General features: G+C 49.9%; 2 protein-coding genes across 2 annotated transcripts in view; both read left to right on the top strand.

The window, feature by feature from the left end:
• The first annotated feature begins 157 nt into the window (after nt 1-157).
• Nucleotides 158-12332, top strand: LOC143003842 (potassium/sodium hyperpolarization-activated cyclic nucleotide-gated channel 4). Its single transcript, XM_076154594.1, has 9 exons — nt 158-852; nt 4981-5187; nt 5533-5746; nt 6059-6220; nt 7224-7442; nt 7535-7681; nt 7783-8023; nt 8153-8317; nt 8569-12332. The coding sequence occupies exons 1-9, from the start codon at nt 158-160 to the stop codon at nt 11022-11024; spliced, it is 4506 nt and encodes a 1501-aa protein (XP_076010709.1). The 3' UTR covers nt 11025-12332.
• A 2696-nt stretch (nt 12333-15028) lies between these two features.
• The window catches only part of zbtb7b (zinc finger and BTB domain containing 7B), a 17492-nt gene continuing 13754 nt past the window's right edge, over nt 15029-18766 (top strand). Inside the window, exons 1-2 of the mRNA XM_076154770.1 lie at nt 15029-15315; nt 17244-17351. The gene's annotated coding sequence lies outside the window, so the exon portion shown is untranslated. The remainder of the gene's footprint in view (nt 15316-17243; nt 17352-18766) is intronic.

Here is an 18766-nt window from a genome sequence, read left to right as displayed (position 1 = left end):
ACACATACACACACACACCCTCTTTAGACTTTACATTCAAAGTGCCATTCTCACCTACATGAACCAGAGAGGTCGACTTCACGCAAGCAGGTGGTTTTGTTGAGGGGGGCGGGTGTCATCCTCCCTCCCTCCCTCGACCCCTCCTCCACGAGTTGACATGGACGGCGTGGCCGGAGGTGTGGGCACCCCCGGGAGCACCGGAGTCTCTGGGGGTGACAGCCTCCCCAGACGGAACGGAGGAGAGTCAAAGCGGCGCAGTAAGGGCAGCCTGCCCTCCCCGGGGTACAGGCTGTCCCAGGCCTCACTGGAAGGAGATAAGGGCTCCTTCGGGGCAGACTGCTCCTCATTGGGCGGGGGCCGCCGCCGCCCCTCCATCATGAGCTCCTCCACGAGGGACGGCCTCCCCTTCCGCGCAGCCGGCACCCCGACCACCCCGGTGCCTCTGCCGCTTCCTCCGACCTCCTCCTCCTCCGCGCACGCTCCTCCGCGCTCTGTGGGCTTCGTCTCGTCCCGCGCCGCCCTGGCCTCCACCTCCTCCACCGGGACCGGTGTGTTGGTGGTGGCTACCGGCCCGGAGACCACCACGACCACGGCTTGCAACTCAACCGCTGCGGGGACCCCCGAGATGATGGGTCATATCGGACTGGGTGGTTTCGGGATGGGGCTGGATGGGGAAGACTACAGCAACTCCAACCAGAGCACCTTCATCCAGAGGCAGTTTGGAGCCATGCTGCAGCCAGGGGTCAACAAGTTCAGCCTGCGCATGTTCGGATCCCACAAAGCTGTGGCACTGGAGCAGGCCAGGCTGAAATCAGCGGGGGCATGGATCATACACCCCTACAGTGACTTCAGGTATGGAGCCACACTGACATGTTTGATGCTGGGCTGTAAAAGAAATCACCACTTGTGGCCCATAAATGCCATATAAACCAATCTCTGTTCATATGAGGATCAAAGCAAAGCCTGGATTGAGCAGAGAGGGTTGAGCATATATCCTCTAAAGCTAATGATAGACAGGGAAAATGAGGAGGAGATGAAGAGAACCCATCATACATTCAGCTCCCTCTTCAACTGTTAAAAGAGGAAAATTGAAAGGTAGCAACTGAGAGAAGGGGAGGACGACCATCATACAGCTAAACACGATGTGCTGAGGACACACAAAACAAGTGGAGCATTAAGAGTGCATCAAAGTGGGGGTTAGAGGAGGAGAGGCAGGTTGTGTCTCTGGAGTAAACAGAGAAGAAACAGAGGATGCGTGAAAGGTGACGAGACTGAGGGTGAGGCAGAGGAACTGAGTGGATGAAGCCCAAGGCAGAGGCAGAGGGGCTGCTTAGTGTGTATGGTGAGGAGTGTGTGCATCAGACAACTGCGTCAGAAATAGGTTTAATAGCAGGCGGGTTGTTATTTGTTCCCTGGGAAAGACAGAGATTCACAAATGGTGGTGGTGTGACGATGGAAATTGGGATAATTTTAGCCAAAAGGAGTTTGTGAGGAAAGCAGGCATGTGTGAAGTGTGACTGAGCCGCTCACTAACACACAGTTCAGTTAAGGATTTGGATTTTTTCTTCAGCTTGAACTGCTGTATATAATTAACACAATGATCAATAACACCCCGGGGGAAATTGGCTGTTGTGTTTGATGGCTGTTCCTGGTAAAGGGCAGTGTTCCACCACAGAGAGGTGAACCGGGCAGAGACGTCTCATGGGAAACTGCTACATGTGTTTGAATGAAGCCCTAAAGATTCAGAGATAAGGGAACTCTCCCAAAAACATGAACAACTTGTCTTTGAATTGGAATCGCAGATGTGATTTTTTTCCCTGGAAGTTTAGGAATCACACTTGTTATGCTGAACATTCATGGACGTGCTGTCTGTGTGTGTGTGTGTGTGAGCCTCTGAAATGTGCTCAGCAGAGGTAGAGACAGTATTACTAATCACCAGACACACTAGGGCAACAATGGATGACTCCATCCCCAAGGCTCCTGGCCTACTTTACTCTCACACACGTGGACTGTGTCGCCGTGAATTGTGTGTCAATTTGATGATCACTCACATGCGCAGCTGCGTGTGCGTCGCTCACAGGTGACGCAGTGAAGGAGAGCAGTCGTGGATGAAAGGACGGACGGGACAAGGGGGTGTGGACGGATGAGTGCACCTCAGTCCTCCCACATTTATTGATATTCAAGCAAGGCATGAAAAGATATTAAAGTGCTAATTATCCTGTCTGAGAGTCACAATTGAATATTGATCAATTATGTATGCCGTTCTAAATTATGCACGTTGAGTTTGCATAATGCATAATTCAGTCCGCTAACTTTTCAGTTAAGTACCTGTAGACTGGAGCGACGGCTAAAGAGGAACTTTGTGAGGCCGGAGCGAGGGAGCTGAAGAGGGACAAGGGAGGAAGATTACTTTTGAAGCCCCTTTATGTGTTTTTGTCCTGACATTGACCTTGAGCATAAGAGCTTTTGCGTGTGTGTGTGTGTGTGTGTGTGTGTGTGTGTGTGTGTGTGTGTGTGTGTGTGTGTGTGTGTGTGTGTGTGTGTGTGTGTGTGTGTGTGTGTGTGTGTGTGTGTGTGTGTGTGTGTGTGTGTGTGTGTGTGTGTGTGTGTGTGTGGCAAGTCCTTATTAAGTCTGCTGATAAGCTGATAACCTTCACCTCATTTAGAAAAAATGTGGCCCTGCTTCACCCGCTTCATAACAATACACAACCAGAGACAGAAGAGAAGTTTCAGACGGGGATGATGAGGTGTATACAAACGTGAGCAGAAGGGGGAAACGTAAACATAAAAAAAGTAGATGAGCTGTGTTGGGTTGATGGTATTACACGGCGGAGCAGAGATTGATCATATGTTAGCCTGTTGCTGTTGTGCTTGCTTGTCTGCATGTCTGGCAGGATGATGGGGTGGAAACTTGTTTAGAACTGACATCTGGCCAACTGTGAACAGGCGAGCAATCACAGGCACACAGGAGACACTTGGCCTCAATTACAGTAAAATTAGTGTTTGGTTTGACAGCAGCTGAGCAGGTAGATGCAGGTCACTTCTCTCCCAGCACCTGCTCATGTTGAAAATGGAATACTGATGAGGTAGAAGGGAGGAGGTTTGATTGCATTTGCAATTCCTATGTGTGTCTGCGGTACATGAGTGCGTTACAGGCAGGTGCACGTACAGATAGTGTACATGACACACCCAAAGACAACGGGACACAGTGTGGACAGACTGACACAGAGTCAGTGGCTCTGAAACCAGGTATGATGATGAAGTGACACTGAAGCAATTTAATGGTAATTTGCTGTTCACTTAGCGGCTCCATAGTCGTCTCATAGTCTGGATGGACCGCTGAGCCTCTACATGAAGTTACAAGTTTAGTAATGCACTGATATACTTACCGTTGCTTCAGATAATATGACATTTCACCCTGAAGCTGTTGTATATTTCATGGATTATTGTCCTATAGTGCCTGTGCAGCATATCTGACGGAGCAGTAGAACAATGGAGGTTTATCCTATGAGATTAAAGACATTTAAATATAAATAGAAGTAATTTTCAAAAGGGAAATATACTGTAATATGTGAAGTAAATCCACAGAGACGCCGCTGACAGACCAGGATGTTGAGACATGATGGCCCCGGGTCATTTATGGAACTGTTCTCCATAATCAGACTCAGTAAAGCTCAGGCTCAAGGTCTGGAATGTCTTCAGCAACAAAAATCACAGAGTCTGCGTTGCTGTAAAGGATCTCCCTATTTGTTCTCAGTGATTGCGAAGTGATACATCTGTCAGTGTAGGTGAGAAACTCAGGGAGGAGTGTGAGTGACAGAGTGACGACTCATACTTAATCTTCATCAGTCTCGTGCTAGCGTCACACCATGAGGTTGTCTTACTAAATTAGCGCTTGATAGCAATCAACCGCAGAGCTGGAGTGTGTTTCCTGGCATGCCTGTGTGTGTGTGTGTGTGTGTGTGTGTGTGTGTGTGTGTGTGTGTGTGTGTGTGTGTGTGTGTGTGTGTGTGTGTGTGTGTGTGTGTGTGTGTGTGTGTGTGTGTGTGTGTGTGTGTGTGTGTGTGTGTGTGTGTGTGGGTGGCGGGACAAGCCACTGATGTGAGTTAAGGTGATGGATCAAGGGATCAGGAGGAAGAAAGCAGGAACATGACAGAAATCACTTGATGGCCTGGAGTGTTAAACTTGAATTGCTCGTAGTAGCAGAGTTGTGTGAGTGTTTTATGTGTGTTTGTACACACACGGTAACACAGTGCAGGCTGGAAAAACGGCACCGCGTTCAATGAGACCTCACAAGATAACCATTATTCTGCTCTCTGTCTCGCACTGCCAGTTCACTTCAGTTCAACTCCGCTTTACCGGAAGAGGAGATAAAGGACGGAAATTCTGTTGCTAGGATATTTGCAAAGGATGGAGACAACATTCAGATGTGCAGTGAGACGTCTTTGCTCTCTGTCTGCTCCTCCTGTGCAGGCTCATGAGGGACAGGAGCTCACATCCCAGTGCCCTGATCCACTATAGGTACAGAAAAATGTCAAAAGTAAGATATTATTGGTGAAGCCTAGAAGGAAAAATACGACTTTTACTAAATATCTTATTCAACAGAGCTCCTTCTGGCTGTCAGCACCGCATATAATACCCTACCGGCCATCCATCAGTAATTAATGAGGAGCATGTATATGAGTAAGGGGCGGCTGATACTCTGCTAAACTGTTGACTGAGCTTACCTCCACCAGGCAGCTGTCATGCTTGCAGGGAAGGACAGTTACTATCCCCCTTCCTATCCGTTCAAATTGCTCAGCGCTCTATCGCCTCTCAGTGGACAGTCTGGACCAATCTTGATTTCCCTCTCTCTCTCTCTCTCTCTCTCTCTCTCTCTCTCTCTCTCTCTCTCTCTCTCTCTCTCTCTCTCTCTCTCTCTCTCTCTCTCTCTTCTCTCTCTCTCTCTCTCTCTCTCTCTCCCTCTCTCTCTCCGTTTAGGTTCTACTGGGACCTGCTGATGTTAGTGTTGATGATGGGGAACTTGATCGTGCTTCCCGTCGGCATCACTTTCTTCAGAGATGAGAACACTCCATCGTGGATCATCTTCAACGTGGTCTCTGATACGCTCTTCATGGTCGACCTGGTCCTCAACTTCAGAACCGGCATCATCAAGGAAGACAACACTGAGATCCTGTTGGACCCCAGGTCAGACGGAGCATGTTTGTGTGTGTGTGTGTGTGTGTGTGTGTGTGTGTGTGTGTGTGTGTGTGTGTGTGTGTGTGTGTGTGTGTGTGTGTGTGTGTGTGTATGTGTGTGTGTGAATTTCTCATATTTCATTCCTCTGGCCATCTGCTGGGTGTCTGTGTTCACCAAATCCATGTGTGAAATGTGTAAAGGTGACGTGTAGCCTGTGGCAGAGCGTTTGTTCTGGACTCAGTTGTGTTCCTGCTGAATGCAGATGAGGCGAGAGGCAAACATTTCACTCGCCTCCACACAGACAACACGCCAGAACTAAGAATGCAATTTGTCTTCCATTCTCCTCTAACGCAGGGCAATCCGCCAGAACTACCTGAAGAACTGGTTCCTGGTGGACTTTGTCTCATCCATCCCAGTGGACTACATCTTCCTAATGGTGGACAGTCTGGACTCAGAAGTCTACAGGACAGCCAGGGCCCTCCGCATTGTTCGCTTCACCAAAATCCTGAGCCTGCTCCGACTGCTCCGCCTGTCCAGACTCATCCGTTATATCCACCAGTGGGAGGAGGTGAGAAAGACGAGGAAAGGGAGGCTGCAGACAGAGATGTTTGTGTGAAAGAGCTAGTTCAAAGCTCATTTAATATTAAAGGTATGAGTCATCCTATGCTATTTTCTTACAAATAGGTAAGCTTTATCAGCAGAGCCACCTCCATGATTGTTTAACTTTGATACGAAATGAAAACCTTGGTCTTAATCCTTTATAGGTTCAGCTTTTGCAAATGTAAAGTGATCTGGAATGTGTGTGTCAAGCAGACCGTAACCTTGACCTGGACCTTACCCTCACGTTTCTCACCTGCTCTGTCCCTCTGCGCCTCTTCAGATCTTCCATATGACCTATGACCTTGCGAGTGCCATGGTGAGGATCGTGAACCTGATCGGCATGATGCTGCTGCTGTGTCACTGGGACGGCTGTCTCCAGTTTCTGGTCCCCATGCTGCAGGACTTCCCTCCTGACTGCTGGGTCTCCAAGAACCTCATGGTGGTGCGTCTCTGACTGTCTGACTATTACATGTATGCTGTATACATGTTGTTAATAATGATATAAAAACTATTTTATATCCCATAGCAGGGATCCTGTGTGGACAGTGATGTGGTTATTTGTGGCTGTGTGTGTCTGTGTGTGTCTGTTTGTGTGTGCACAGTACGGATGATTTGACATTGTTTGCTCGTGTATTAATTGGCTCATGCTTCAACATGTCCAGTTGGAATAAAGTCGACTATCAACATCATCGCAAAAACCATTCTCCAATTAAAGTCCTCAGCAGTGATCAGGTGGAGGTGCAAAGACACACACACACACACACGCAAACAGTTCAAGGCCCAGGGACTCGCCGGAGATGTCATCACACGCACACAGGCTTACAGGGCTGGACGCACAGCTGTGTGAATAGCTGAGTCACGTCTCAGCGGTTGCCTGGGCGACTGTTGCTAAGATGGCTGATGCTCGGATTCTCCCTAGAGAAAGCCCCACTTCCTGTGGACCATTAACATTTGAGCAGGATTATAATTGGACACATGCAGAACCTAAAACATAAGGCCACACATACACACACATAGACACACACACACACATATACCTACACACAGTCATCTGGTTATCATGTACCACAGAAATGTCAGATTTCCTCAGTTTGGAATATGGATGAATAGTCCGAAATACGACCCCTAACCATGACCTGTGTGTACCCTCATTTTGTTTGACAGTCTTTATAGTCTGTGTTGTTTTATACTTCCTGCCATCATCAGAGTGAAGTCTGTTTGCCAGCAGAGTGGCTATAAATGGTTGAATGGCTGTGCTGTTTGAAGTCATGGGCCCAGCTGCAGTTTTTAGGTTTTGAAGTGGGGGCAAAGTGTTTCTGAATCAGTGCCAGGAAAGCAGCTCCGGTAACCTGACAGGAATGAGAACGCTTCAATATTGTTGTGCCTAAGTAATTTACATTTTGAAACATCTATTCCTCCCCTCTGTCTCCATCGTCTCCTGGCAGAATGACACCTGGGGAGTGCAGTACTCCTACGCTCTCTTCAAGGCCATGAGCCACATGTTGTGTATTGGCTACGGTGCCCAGGCTCCAGAGGGGATGACCGACGTGTGGCTCACCATGCTCAGCATGATCGTGGGCGCCACCTGCTACGCCATGTTCATCGGCCACGCCACCGCTCTCATCCAGTCGCTGGACTCCTCGCGACGACAGTACCAGGAAAAGGTAGACGCTTCATCCGTTTCTCCCTCCGACTTTGAAGCATATCCACGTCCTGCAGATCTCTTACTTGTGTGTTTGTTTGCTTGTTCCTACAGTACAAGCAGGTGGAGCAGTACATGTCGTTCCATAAACTCCCTGCGGATGTCCGACAAAAGATCCATGAGTACTATGAGCATCGCTTCCAGGGGAAAATGTTTGATGAGGAGAACATACTGGGAGAACTCAGTGAGCCACTTAAAGAGGTAATAAATGCATCAGCACCCACATGCACACATACAAACCGCCTCCAGCCAGACTCCCAGTCTTCCTCACCAACACCTGTCTTCTCTCCTTGCCCATCTAGGAGATCGTCAGCTTTAACTGCCGCAGCCTGGTGGCTAACATGCCGCTGTTTGCCAACGCCGATCCTAACTTTGTGACCGCCGTGCTGACAAAGTTACGCTTTGAAGTGTTCCAGCCTTCAGACTTCATCATCCGCGAGGGCACACTGGGACGGAAGATGTACTTCATCCAACATGGACGAGTCAGTGTGCTGACGCGAGGCAACAAGGGGACCAAGCTGAGCGACGGGTCTTATTTTGGAGGTGAGGATGTAGAGACGCGTGGAGGAAGAGAATTGTGTAGAAATGTACAATATAGATTTAATATAACGTATCTCACATATCTCCTGCTTCTCCCTTCTCCCCTTCTGTCATCGCTCCTTCCGCGCTCAGAGATCTGTTTGCTGACTCATGGACGGAGGACTGCCAGTGTCCGTGCAGATACATATTGTCGTCTGTACTCTCTCAGTGTGGACAGCTTCAATGAGGTGCTGGAGGAACACCCAATGATGCGACGGGCCTTTGAAACAGTAGCTGTGGACCGCCTGGATCGTATTGGTAAAGTCTGATTGTGTGCAGTGTGACTTGCTCTCTTCCAGTCACCCTGAAGACATGTTTAGAGAAAGAAATAAGAAATAATAAAAGGATGAGAAATGTTCTTAGCAAAGAATGAAAGAGCCTTGAAGCTAAAACCTCAATTAATTCAAACGATGATGATTACAACATGAAGCTTTTCACACTTTCCATTTACGTAACTTGTCTTCACGCTGCATATCTCAGTCGTATTTTTCTCTCTTTCTTTGCTCCAGGCAGGAAAAACTCTGTGCTCATGCGGAAGTCCTCCCAGGGCGGTTCACTAGGGGGCAGTATGGGCCGTGGGGGAGGTCGCGGCGGAGGGGGTCCGGGCGCGGGGGGGAGCCTGGCAGCAGGGGGTCTGGGTTCCTGTGACAGCATGCTGGTACAGCAGATTGTCAAACATGACAGCATGCCCGCCATGCAGGACGCCATCGCCGCCGCTGCTGCCGGAAGGAGCATGGGAGGAAGTGGCGCGGTGTCTCCTCGTCCACGCCCTGTGATCTGGGCACCCCTGGTCCACGCCCCCCTGCAGACCGCAGCTGCTACCAGCAATGTAGCCATCGCCCTGATGCACCAGCAGCAGCAGCAACTACAGCAGTTACAGCAGCAACATGCACTGGGAGGCGCCATCTTCCTGCCTTCTCCCCTCATCTCTCCCTCTCCTTCTTCTTCTTCTTTCCCTCTGTCTCCTCCGCGCGCCTCCGTGTTACAGCCCCTCCGCCCCTCTGTGAGCTCTCTCATTGGAATGATGGGAATGGGAGGGATGGGCGCCTTGTCCCCAAGAGGAGGATTTCCCACCTCTCTGTCCGCCATGGGCCCTCCTGGTGGGGTGACATCACCACCCATTGCCAAGACTCCACCCACTGCGGCCTGTCCAGTCCCGACTTCAGTCCAACTAGGAAGGACTCTTCATTACAGCCTCCGCCTCCAGCCTGACCATCCCTCTGTGCCCGGCGGTCCATTTGCCGCCCCATCCGGAGCCGGGACCACAGCCGTACCCCTTTACAAGGCGCCCGCCTCCAACCCCCCCGCTGCCTTCGGGGGGCCGCCAGATAGCCACAGTTCCGTGCCGAGCCAGCAGAGGGCAAAGGAAGCGCTGCTACGTCACGGAGGTAACAGCTCTCAGTGTCTGCCGGCTTTGGGCCGACTCACCCAGGAGGCCCGGCTGCTGTCGGCCTCGCAGCCCACGCTGCCTCACCGCTCCTGGGCCGGAGTGCAGCCTCAGCCCCCTCTGCACCGGAAGGCCTCTGGTGGTAATTTGCTGCCGGCTCCTTTTCTAGTCGGTCAGTTGGCCAGGGGAGGGAGCGCGGGAATGTTGACCTCTAACTTTAACGTTCCAGTACAGCTGATGGCAAACACACAATTTAATACACAAATACAAGCACAGGCCGCAGGAGCTCTTCAGCCAAACACAGCTCCATACACACCGTCTGCCCCCCACAATGCCTCCATACCCACACACATGCCGTCTTCAGTAGCTCAACTGTCTTCTTCCTCTCCTCCTAAGCAGACCCCTCTTTCCTCTGTCCCCCCTTCACCCGCGCCCACCCCTTCGTCTCCCACCCCCATCGTACTCGCCCAGACGCCTCGCTCAAAACCGCTGACCCCCTCCCGCTCGTCCTCTCCTCCTACCTGCTCCACCCCGCCGTCAGCAGGATCCAGCCAGCTGTCGCTCTCCTCGACCCCTCGTCCCAAACCGATCCCTATTCCCTCTCCCCGCTCGTCCTCCCCCTCTCCCTCCATCACACCCCCACCTTCCTCTGTGTCCGCCCCTGTCCCGCTACCTCAAACCTACGGGCCCAAGTCATCTCTGACCTCCTCCTCTCCCCCTTCTTCCCTGGTTGGCTTCTCTCCCCCTCGTCCTCTAAGTCCCAGAGCCAAGGCGTCCAACACGCCGCCCTCTGCTTCTCCTTTGTCCGGCCTCAGTGCTGCACCAACTCCAGTTCCGTCTCCAACACTGACTCCCACTCAGACTAGCCGTACTCGCAGCTTTACCCCCTCCCAGACTCCCACACAAACCCTCGCACCTATTTTAGCACAAAACCCCATCCAGTCCCTCACTCCCACGCCGTCCCCTTCTCCCATCTCTGCTACGTCGGTCTCATCATTCCCTTGTCTTCAGTCAGCCAAAGGGCCCGCTTCCACACCCATCCCAAAACAGGCTACACCTCTAACCCCGACTCCTGCCCAGGCACACACTAGTTCTTGCTCTCCCACTAAATTAACTTTTACCGTCCATCCTGTTAAGCTGCCCCATCCTGCTCTAACTCCCAGCCCCACTTCAGGCTCAGGTCGATCCACCAAACCGGCCCAAGCGGCAACCTCGGCCTCTACAATTCTATACACAACCCCCATCCACACTTGCTCCTCCTCCCTCGCCACCACCACCACCACCACCTCCTCCTCCTCCACCACTCCCAGCGCCCCATCTGCTCATCCCCCAAAACAAATGCCAACCGCCACAGCTGCCCCGCCTCACTCAGCAAAACTCAATACACCCTCCACCCCGGCTCAGACCTCTCAGGCATCGACTGCTGCGCCCAACCTCTCGGCCCCTGCAGCACCAGTTTCCCAGACAGCTTCTCCTGCCAGCACCACCTCCCCTAAGGGGGGGAAGAAGGACCCTCAGCTGTCACAGACCAGGAAAGACTCAGAGGGACTTAGACACAAGCTGCCTGCCAACATGTAAGAAAGACCATCGCAGGGATTAAACCTGAAATGATGATAGATTGAGCAGATTATCAGAGCCATAGATAGGCCACCGTGATCTTATATGGATGGACAGGTAGATTTTGTTTGCATTCACGCTAGGATGTGATCGTCTTAGAACGTCGGGTGTTATTGTGACTCAACCAAGCCATCGATGAAGAGACTTTTATGGGTGTGTTGACTGAAGAGGACTAGGGTAGAATCTAAGGAAACATCCAAATGTATACATACCTATCTGTGTTAGTGATTGTTGGAGCAAGATTGGGAGCTGAAGTGGAAATAAGCGACGGGTGGAAGCAATAGAGTAAAAGCTGCCGTAAATGTGTGCATCTCAGTTGTCTTGGCAATGCAAACAGCAATACACGTGCGATATTTGAGACTGGAGTCGGCCATATGTGATGTCGGACGTGTCCTGGTTTCCAGCTCCACCTCCCTCTTGCCTCCCATTTTTCACCAAAGTGTAATATTTTCTCATCAGTACAATAATAATAAGGATGTAGAGTTGAGAAATCACTGTAAAGTTGCTAAATCATACAAATTTGAATAATTAGGAGCAGTTCACTGGTAGTTTTGTTGTCCCAGGTGTTTTGGTGTTTAGTTTTTTGGACAAACTTTTACAGCTACATGTTCACAATGACGACGTCTGTAAATTAAAATGTGTTTTTGTGGGCGACACAGCATACCGCTCCCCTGTGCACTGTGGCCCACTTCATTCTGTTCCGCCTCGCTCCCTGTAAATACGTGCCTCCGGATCTGTGTATGCTTCCTCCCTCCTCTGCCTCTTTGTCTTTTATCTCTGTTTGTGGAGCCCCTTTCATCTGATTTCACAGCGCCGCTTGTGAACTGTTTCTCCCGCGCTGACACGCTCGCTCCCTTTCTCCCCGTTTCCTCTGCGTTTAACACTCTGCTTCCAGCGGCCTGGTGTTCAGTTGGCTGCGCCCTCCTTCTGTTGCTGTCTGACACTGTTTCAATGCCATTTCCAGTAATGTTTGATGTTTTGTGTGGGTAGCAACAAAGCATTTCTGTCTTAACCCCTGATACCATGTTGCCTAGACTGAATATTTAAGGACCAAATGTTTTATTTTTTATTTATCACAGCTTTAGCTTTTGAACAGACAAAGTGCTAATAATGCTGTCAAACTGTTGATCTGGAGTGTGGTGATGAAGGTGATTATGACGGTGTCTGTGATGAAGTTCATGGCAACCCTATAGATGATGATGATGATGATGATGATGGTGGTGTACATCTGGGTGTAAAATAAAGCAGAGTTAGATATGATCTTTTTGAGTGTGCACTTCCAGGCATGTTTATTCCTGTGCCTACACATTTTTAACAACATCCATCGGAGCATCAGTAGAATGACTTGGATGTAGACTTGGTCTCTTGATGAAAGCTGAAGGCCTACAGCACTTCAAACAACATTACAGAAAGCTGCAATAATAATAATAATTTGCAGGGCTGTTGATTTTTTTTGGAGACATTTGAGACTGGGGTTGTAATTATTCAAAAGTGATGAGAAATAATATTTGGTCCTTATTAAAAACCTGTCCTTGCCTCCCAGTCTTGGCTCTGTTGCCGCCTCTAGATCACCAAACTTAATCCTGCACCTCTCAACAGAGGTCAGACACTCTTGTATTAAGCTTGTGAGTCCTTCCTGCTCTTTGCTGGGAGCTAAATGAATGTCCTCCTTCATGAGGGTTGATTATAGCGTCTCTGACACATATGCGCTACATTCTGTTACTAAAACTTCCTCTCTCTCTGTCTCGTTTGTTTGCTTTATCTTCTCTCCTTAGTAATGTGCAAGGGGCTTCAGCAGTCCTCCAGCCTGTGTAGGCGGTGTGGATGACAGAATTATCTCTCACCTCTAGTTGTTAAGAAACATTAACATATTGGATTTCGCTTATTTTTTTATTTGCACATTGTAAATAGCCCCTGTTCAAAGTCACAGAGGTCCTTCAATTGTCTCTAAGAGGAAATATGTCCCGTAGCTGCAAATATTTAACTCTTTCCTGCCAAGCACTTTTTCAAATGAAATGTTTAACTGAGGAAGAAGAGCTGGAAGCTGCAGAGAAGAGGTAAACTGTGGTAAACATAATGTACTTTTACCCCTGTGTCTACACCTGCACAGTGCAGAATTGAAGTGAAGCCGTGGAGGCCACACTTAAAGACATACCTGCAGGCTGCACAGTGACCACTAGGTGGCGATGACATACAGGCCTGCAGGTTACACAGTGACCACTAGATGGCAATGACACTTAAAGAATCAGAAATCAACCCAGTGAGGAGTGTCCTGTATAATCAGCACAATTTCCACGGTTGATGTATGTTTCTTTAGCATGAGTGAACAGGGAGGCAGTTCAACGGACGTGGAAGTGTAATGAGAAGAGGAAAGGCCATTGTGGATCAGGTGACAGCATGGAAGAGGTTAATGGTTGATAGTGGCAGAGCAGGCTGGATCAGGAGCCATGAATGATGGAGGGATTAAGGGGCAGTAATTGCTGCCTGACACTGGCTGTGAAAAGGCTTCAGAGAGAAGTTATATACTGAGGCTGAGGTGGAAGCAGACTCGACTACTGTGCAGGTGAAGGAACCAAGAGGACAGGATGAGCCGATTGTTCCTCATCACTGCCTGTTGATATGTTGCATTACACCATAATTGTATGTTTCTATAGACTATATGATATATTTGCATGTGTTGGCTGCCGGTTTGGTCTAATCCACCCATTCAGCCACCTGAGCTCTGGAAACTAACTCCTGGGTGCATGTCTGTATCTTAATTTCCATGATTTACTCCAACTAACACTGGAAATTTGATATTATCTCAATTTATGGCGCACATGTACCGTAGCCTACCTCCTTGTCTGGCTGCACAATCTCAGAAAAGGCAGAGATTTAAGGTTAGAGGGGGAACAGGTGAGCGAGCGAGTGTGTTCACCACAAATATATATAGACTTCCTGCATCTTCATTTCAAAACCCACCAACACACAGCAGGAACTGGAGGAGGGTGAGGTTCAGGCTGTGACAGAGCGAGGTGATTCCCACTGACAAAGCCACTTCAAACAGGAGACATGTAAGTGTTTTAAGTTCACTTCTGGCAGGGAAATGAGGCTGATGTTTACTTTCATCTAACTTCTCTCTTTGTGGAAAAAGATGCTCACTAGGGCTCCTGTGCTGTGCCTCTTAGCAGAGAAGCCTCTTTTCTTTTAAATGAATCACTCTAAAACATCTTTTAAAAACTCCCTTGTGTCTCTGGTGAGGTTAGTCACACATCCTCTGTTTTGATGGTAACTGTACGCTAGATGGAGGGACACACATGCAGGCAACTGTGAGGATGACTTCCATCTCTGCATCCCTCCTCACTTAACAAGAGGAAGATTGCTGAGTCACGTGTGTGTGTGTGTGTGTGTGTGTGTGTGTGTGTGTGTGTGTGTGTGTGTGTGTGTGTGTGTGTGTGTGTGTGTGTGTGTGTGTGTGTGTGTGTGTGTGTGTGTGTGTGGTTGGGAGTTACTGAGCGTGTTTCCACAGAGAGTACAGATGCTTCGGACAGACAAATACCCTTCAATCCGATTTCGTCTGCCCGCTTCAGGCACCTCAACGCGGCGGTGATGCCCAACTACTCTCCGGGGGGGAGGAGGAGGAGGAAGGTGATAGTGGGAGTCTCCTGCCCACCTCCCACTCTCCTCCCTCCGGTAGCGGGGCGACAGACACCGTCGCTGGCCTATCGCGCCGTTGGCCGGACCCCCCCGCGCGCCCGCCCGCCCTCGCTCCCTCCCTCCCTCCCCCGCGCGCCCTGCCCACCATGGCGGTCTCCTCTCCGGCCTTGCCAGAGCCAATCCGCGACTGGGTGTAAGTAGGGCAAGCCGCTTCCTGGTTCTCAGAAAGGAGGAGCTGCCTGGGAGTCGGAGTGGGCCAGCGGAGGCAGGCGGGGAGGGAGGGGGGTCAGAGCAGCCCAGAGAACCGGCGGTCTGCAGAGAGGAGGAGGAGGAGGCGGCAGCAGGCAGGCAGGCAGGCAGAAGTGGGACCGGAGACCGAGACGCCAACGCACGGTTCGGAGACAGAGGGATACCGGCGTGTGTCGCGCTGTCGAGCGAGGACGTGCCGGAGAGGTGACACCCTCACAAACACCCACCCACCCCGGCCGAACGTCCGAGACGACAGGGGGCCAAGACAGACATACAAAAAGAAGAAGTAGACCGGGTGGGACGAAGTAATCCAGGAAGTGTGGAGGCCGGTCAGGTGGGAGGCGACGAGTCAGGACAGGTGACACAGGTAACCGCTCTACCTGACTCTTTGTTTGGACACTAAACTCACTTAATTAGTGATTGTTTTTGCTTGTTTTTGCCGTGACACCACCGGTTAACACCACCCACCACCCCCACCCCCCGTCTCCGTCCCCGTCTCCTCCCCTCCTCCTCCCCCCCTCCTCCCCCCCTCCCCCCGGGTCTGATCAGGGTCACAGGAGGACTATCTATCCACGTCACGGGTATTCGGTAACTCTCGTGTGACGTCTCGACAATTACGTCTCCTTACAATTGAACCGTAGCGCGTCTCGGCTTTAAGTTAACACGAATGTATCGCTGCTTGTGTCGGTGTGTGTGAGCAGGTGCTGCTACTGCTACTACCACCGCCGCCGCCGCCGCCGCCGCTGCTCCTGCTGCTGCTTTGCCCCGGCATGCCGGCGGTGCGGTGTCCAGGTGAGAGCGCGGGGTCGCCGGGTACATTTGTGGACACCGGGCGGCTAATTATAGCCGAGAACACCGGCTGACATCCAAAACCCAACCTGCTCTCACGCACATCACCTCACCTGCCTCCTCTCCGCTCTGCATCCGCTCACTGCTGCGGATCTATAGGTGCTTGTGCCTTAAATAATATCTGAACACAACCGTCAGTGGTCTGTTAATCATTATCATCATCATCATCATTATCATCATCATCCTCCCCATGGCGCACCCAGTGTTTAGTTTTAATCCTGTCGGTATCCTGGATGTGCTCAGAGTGTAATGTTAGGTTAAGGGTTTTGCCTACCTCATGGGTGGGGAGTGCTGTCATGCCAGTGGGCTTGTGTGTGTGTGTGTGTATGTGTGTGTGCGTGCGTGCATGCATGAGTGTGTGTGTGTGTGTGTGTGAGAGAGAGAGAGAGATTACAGACATAGATGTGTTGCTGACTCGCCCCTCTGACAGACCTGCCTAACAAGCTCAACTGGCTTGGGTTTGGTTTCTCAGTCCTGGTTCCCGTCTCGTGCGGTTGCAGGCGTCCGTGCTGGTTAAGTCTTCTTCACCTCTCTTCTAGTCTCCGTCTGGGCTCAGGTGTTGTTGAAGCTTTTTGTTTATGCTCCCCTGGAGTCTCTGAGGGGCTCGTGTATGATAATCTGTTTAACATCGTCTCGCAGGCGCCTTAACGTCTCCTTTAAGTAGGCCAGGTTTTGAAAAAAGGAAAGTTGGTCTTTTCTGTTTTCTCTTTGTCGCTCCGCATTCCTCTGTCATCCGTGTGAGTGGACATTTTCTGGGCCATCGGGGTTTTGAAATAAAGACTAATGCAGGATCTGTTTGCCCTCACTTTGTCTGCCACATAATTAGACATCTGTGCCTGGTCCCTGGCTCCTGCTGTCCTGGCGTGACTCCTGCCCCGCTCTGCTCACTTACAGGCCTGTTTTCTTGTGGCTGATATCCCTGTTTCCCTCAGGCGCTCCATCAGTGGGCGTTCAGGCTCCCATATGAACAAACACCCTCTCCATTTTAATGACGGTTCTGTGGACTGCTTTAAAAACAAAACTCTATTTCTTGGAGAGCTGCACATTGCTAATTTTGTGTGTGTGTGTATGTGTGTGTGTGTGTGTGTGTATGTGTGTGGGCTGCATCATTGCAGAGAACTTAATTTCTGAAGAAGTCAAAGTAGGAAGCGGTCGGTTTCTTTTTTTTTCTCCCCCTCCTTTACCAGAACCCCCCCCATACCCAAATTACGTCTGATGTATCATATGATTTCTTGTGGGTTTGTGTGTGTGTGTGTGTGTGTTCATCCACATGTGCTCTTGCAGAATATCATGCGCATTTTCAAAACACTAACACACACACACGCCCATGCACGCCCCCACACGAAAACATGTTCATGGTTTCACCACGCCTCCAGATTTCTGTTAAGACAATTGGTGAAATGACAAATGCTCAAATTTGGATTGACGCTCTTCCTCTTCCCTCAGGTGCGTGAACTCTGCTGGACCCCGACCAAGAACTGAAAGCAGACGAGGCAGACGAGCAAGACAAAGAGAAAGCAGGCAGCCATCTTCTCCTGGGTTTATGGACTGGAGGTGAGCGTTCTCATTACATTATCACACCTCAGATCTCAAATCAACCGGCAGAGTGAAAGTTTGAAGGCATGTCAATCAGGGTTCAGTCGGGCGGCGTTTGAGCTGCAGTGTGACATATGGCTGTGATGAATCACTAAAGAATCCGCCGCTATTGGCATGTCCAATGTCTTGCAAAGTACTTATACATGAGCTTTGTTGGTGCTTATTAGCGCCCCCTGCAGGAACAAACATCAACCTACATTCAAACGAAAATCATCCGTAGTTTTCTTCACATCCAGACTGCAGAAAAGTGCAACGTTTGGAATGTGTGTGAAGTTTTCCAGCTTCTGTTTGTTGTTTAAAGTGAAAAATTGTCCAAATTGGAGATAAGGTTGATTATTTACTCAGCTGATGGGTTTAGACATTATTAACTGTAAAGTGTGAGCTAAAAGAGTGCAGAGAAGAACACACACACAATAATGGCTGCTTCCAATGTCTGACAGCTGCAAAACATGAATTCAAACACACTGATTAACGGGAGCAGAATCGCACAGAAGAACTGAATTAAACTGAACGAAAATCCAACCAAATCCAAGCGGAGAACTGCGAATTTGCTCCCGAATCATTTGGCTAAACAAATGAACAACATGTGAAGGAGTCCCATCGGCACAGCAACCCCGCCGCAAACGTGTTGCAGAAAACATGAAGAAGAACAGCTCAGCAATTGGGAATCCATCATGTGAAACAGCATTTCTCCTCGTGGTGTTTATGACTCAGCCAAACCTGATGGTGTGTGTTATGCAAACAAGCTGTTCTGTGCTCATTATTATACGTCAGTTTCCTGCACAGAAATGTTTGAATTTGGACGGTCAAAATTATGATGGTCTTTTATTTATCAAATGGCTGAAATTCTGAACCTCCCACAACTTAAATGTACTCTTACTTGCTATTCCGGTTAATAAAATAGGTGTGTATCCTGTATCATTAATCAGAGGTCGATGACATAATGAGATGAGAGTTAATTGATACCGATGCATACATAAGATGAGGAAGGATGAGGATGAGGAACGCACGTCTATGATCAGTTGACATTTTGGAAAGTTTGCAGCGCGTGAGCGGTGGCCGAGTTGGTGCCACACATCATGTGATCGACGCACACACACACACACACACACACACACACACACACACACACACACACACACACACACACACACACACACACACACACACACACACACACACACACACACACACTCACTCATGCGTGCACATGCGTACATGCATGCACACAGTTCCAGGAAATGCTTGAATGAGGCCATGGAAGGCAACATAAGTTCCCCCAATTCTGACATGGGTCTTTCAGTTTCACCTCAACCGTACGAGTGGGAGGCTGGTGGGGAGGGAGAGAAAGAGAGAGAGAGAGAGAGAGCGGG

This window comes from Genypterus blacodes, unplaced genomic scaffold, assembly GCF_046128005.1.
Source record: "Genypterus blacodes isolate CSIRO-AG114 ecotype Tasmania unplaced genomic scaffold, CSIRO-AGI_Gbla_v1 ptg000063l_1, whole genome shotgun sequence".
In the NCBI taxonomy this organism is placed as follows: domain Eukaryota; kingdom Metazoa; phylum Chordata; class Actinopteri; order Ophidiiformes; family Ophidiidae; genus Genypterus; species Genypterus blacodes.
This window is presented reverse-complemented; position numbering and strand designations above follow the sequence as displayed.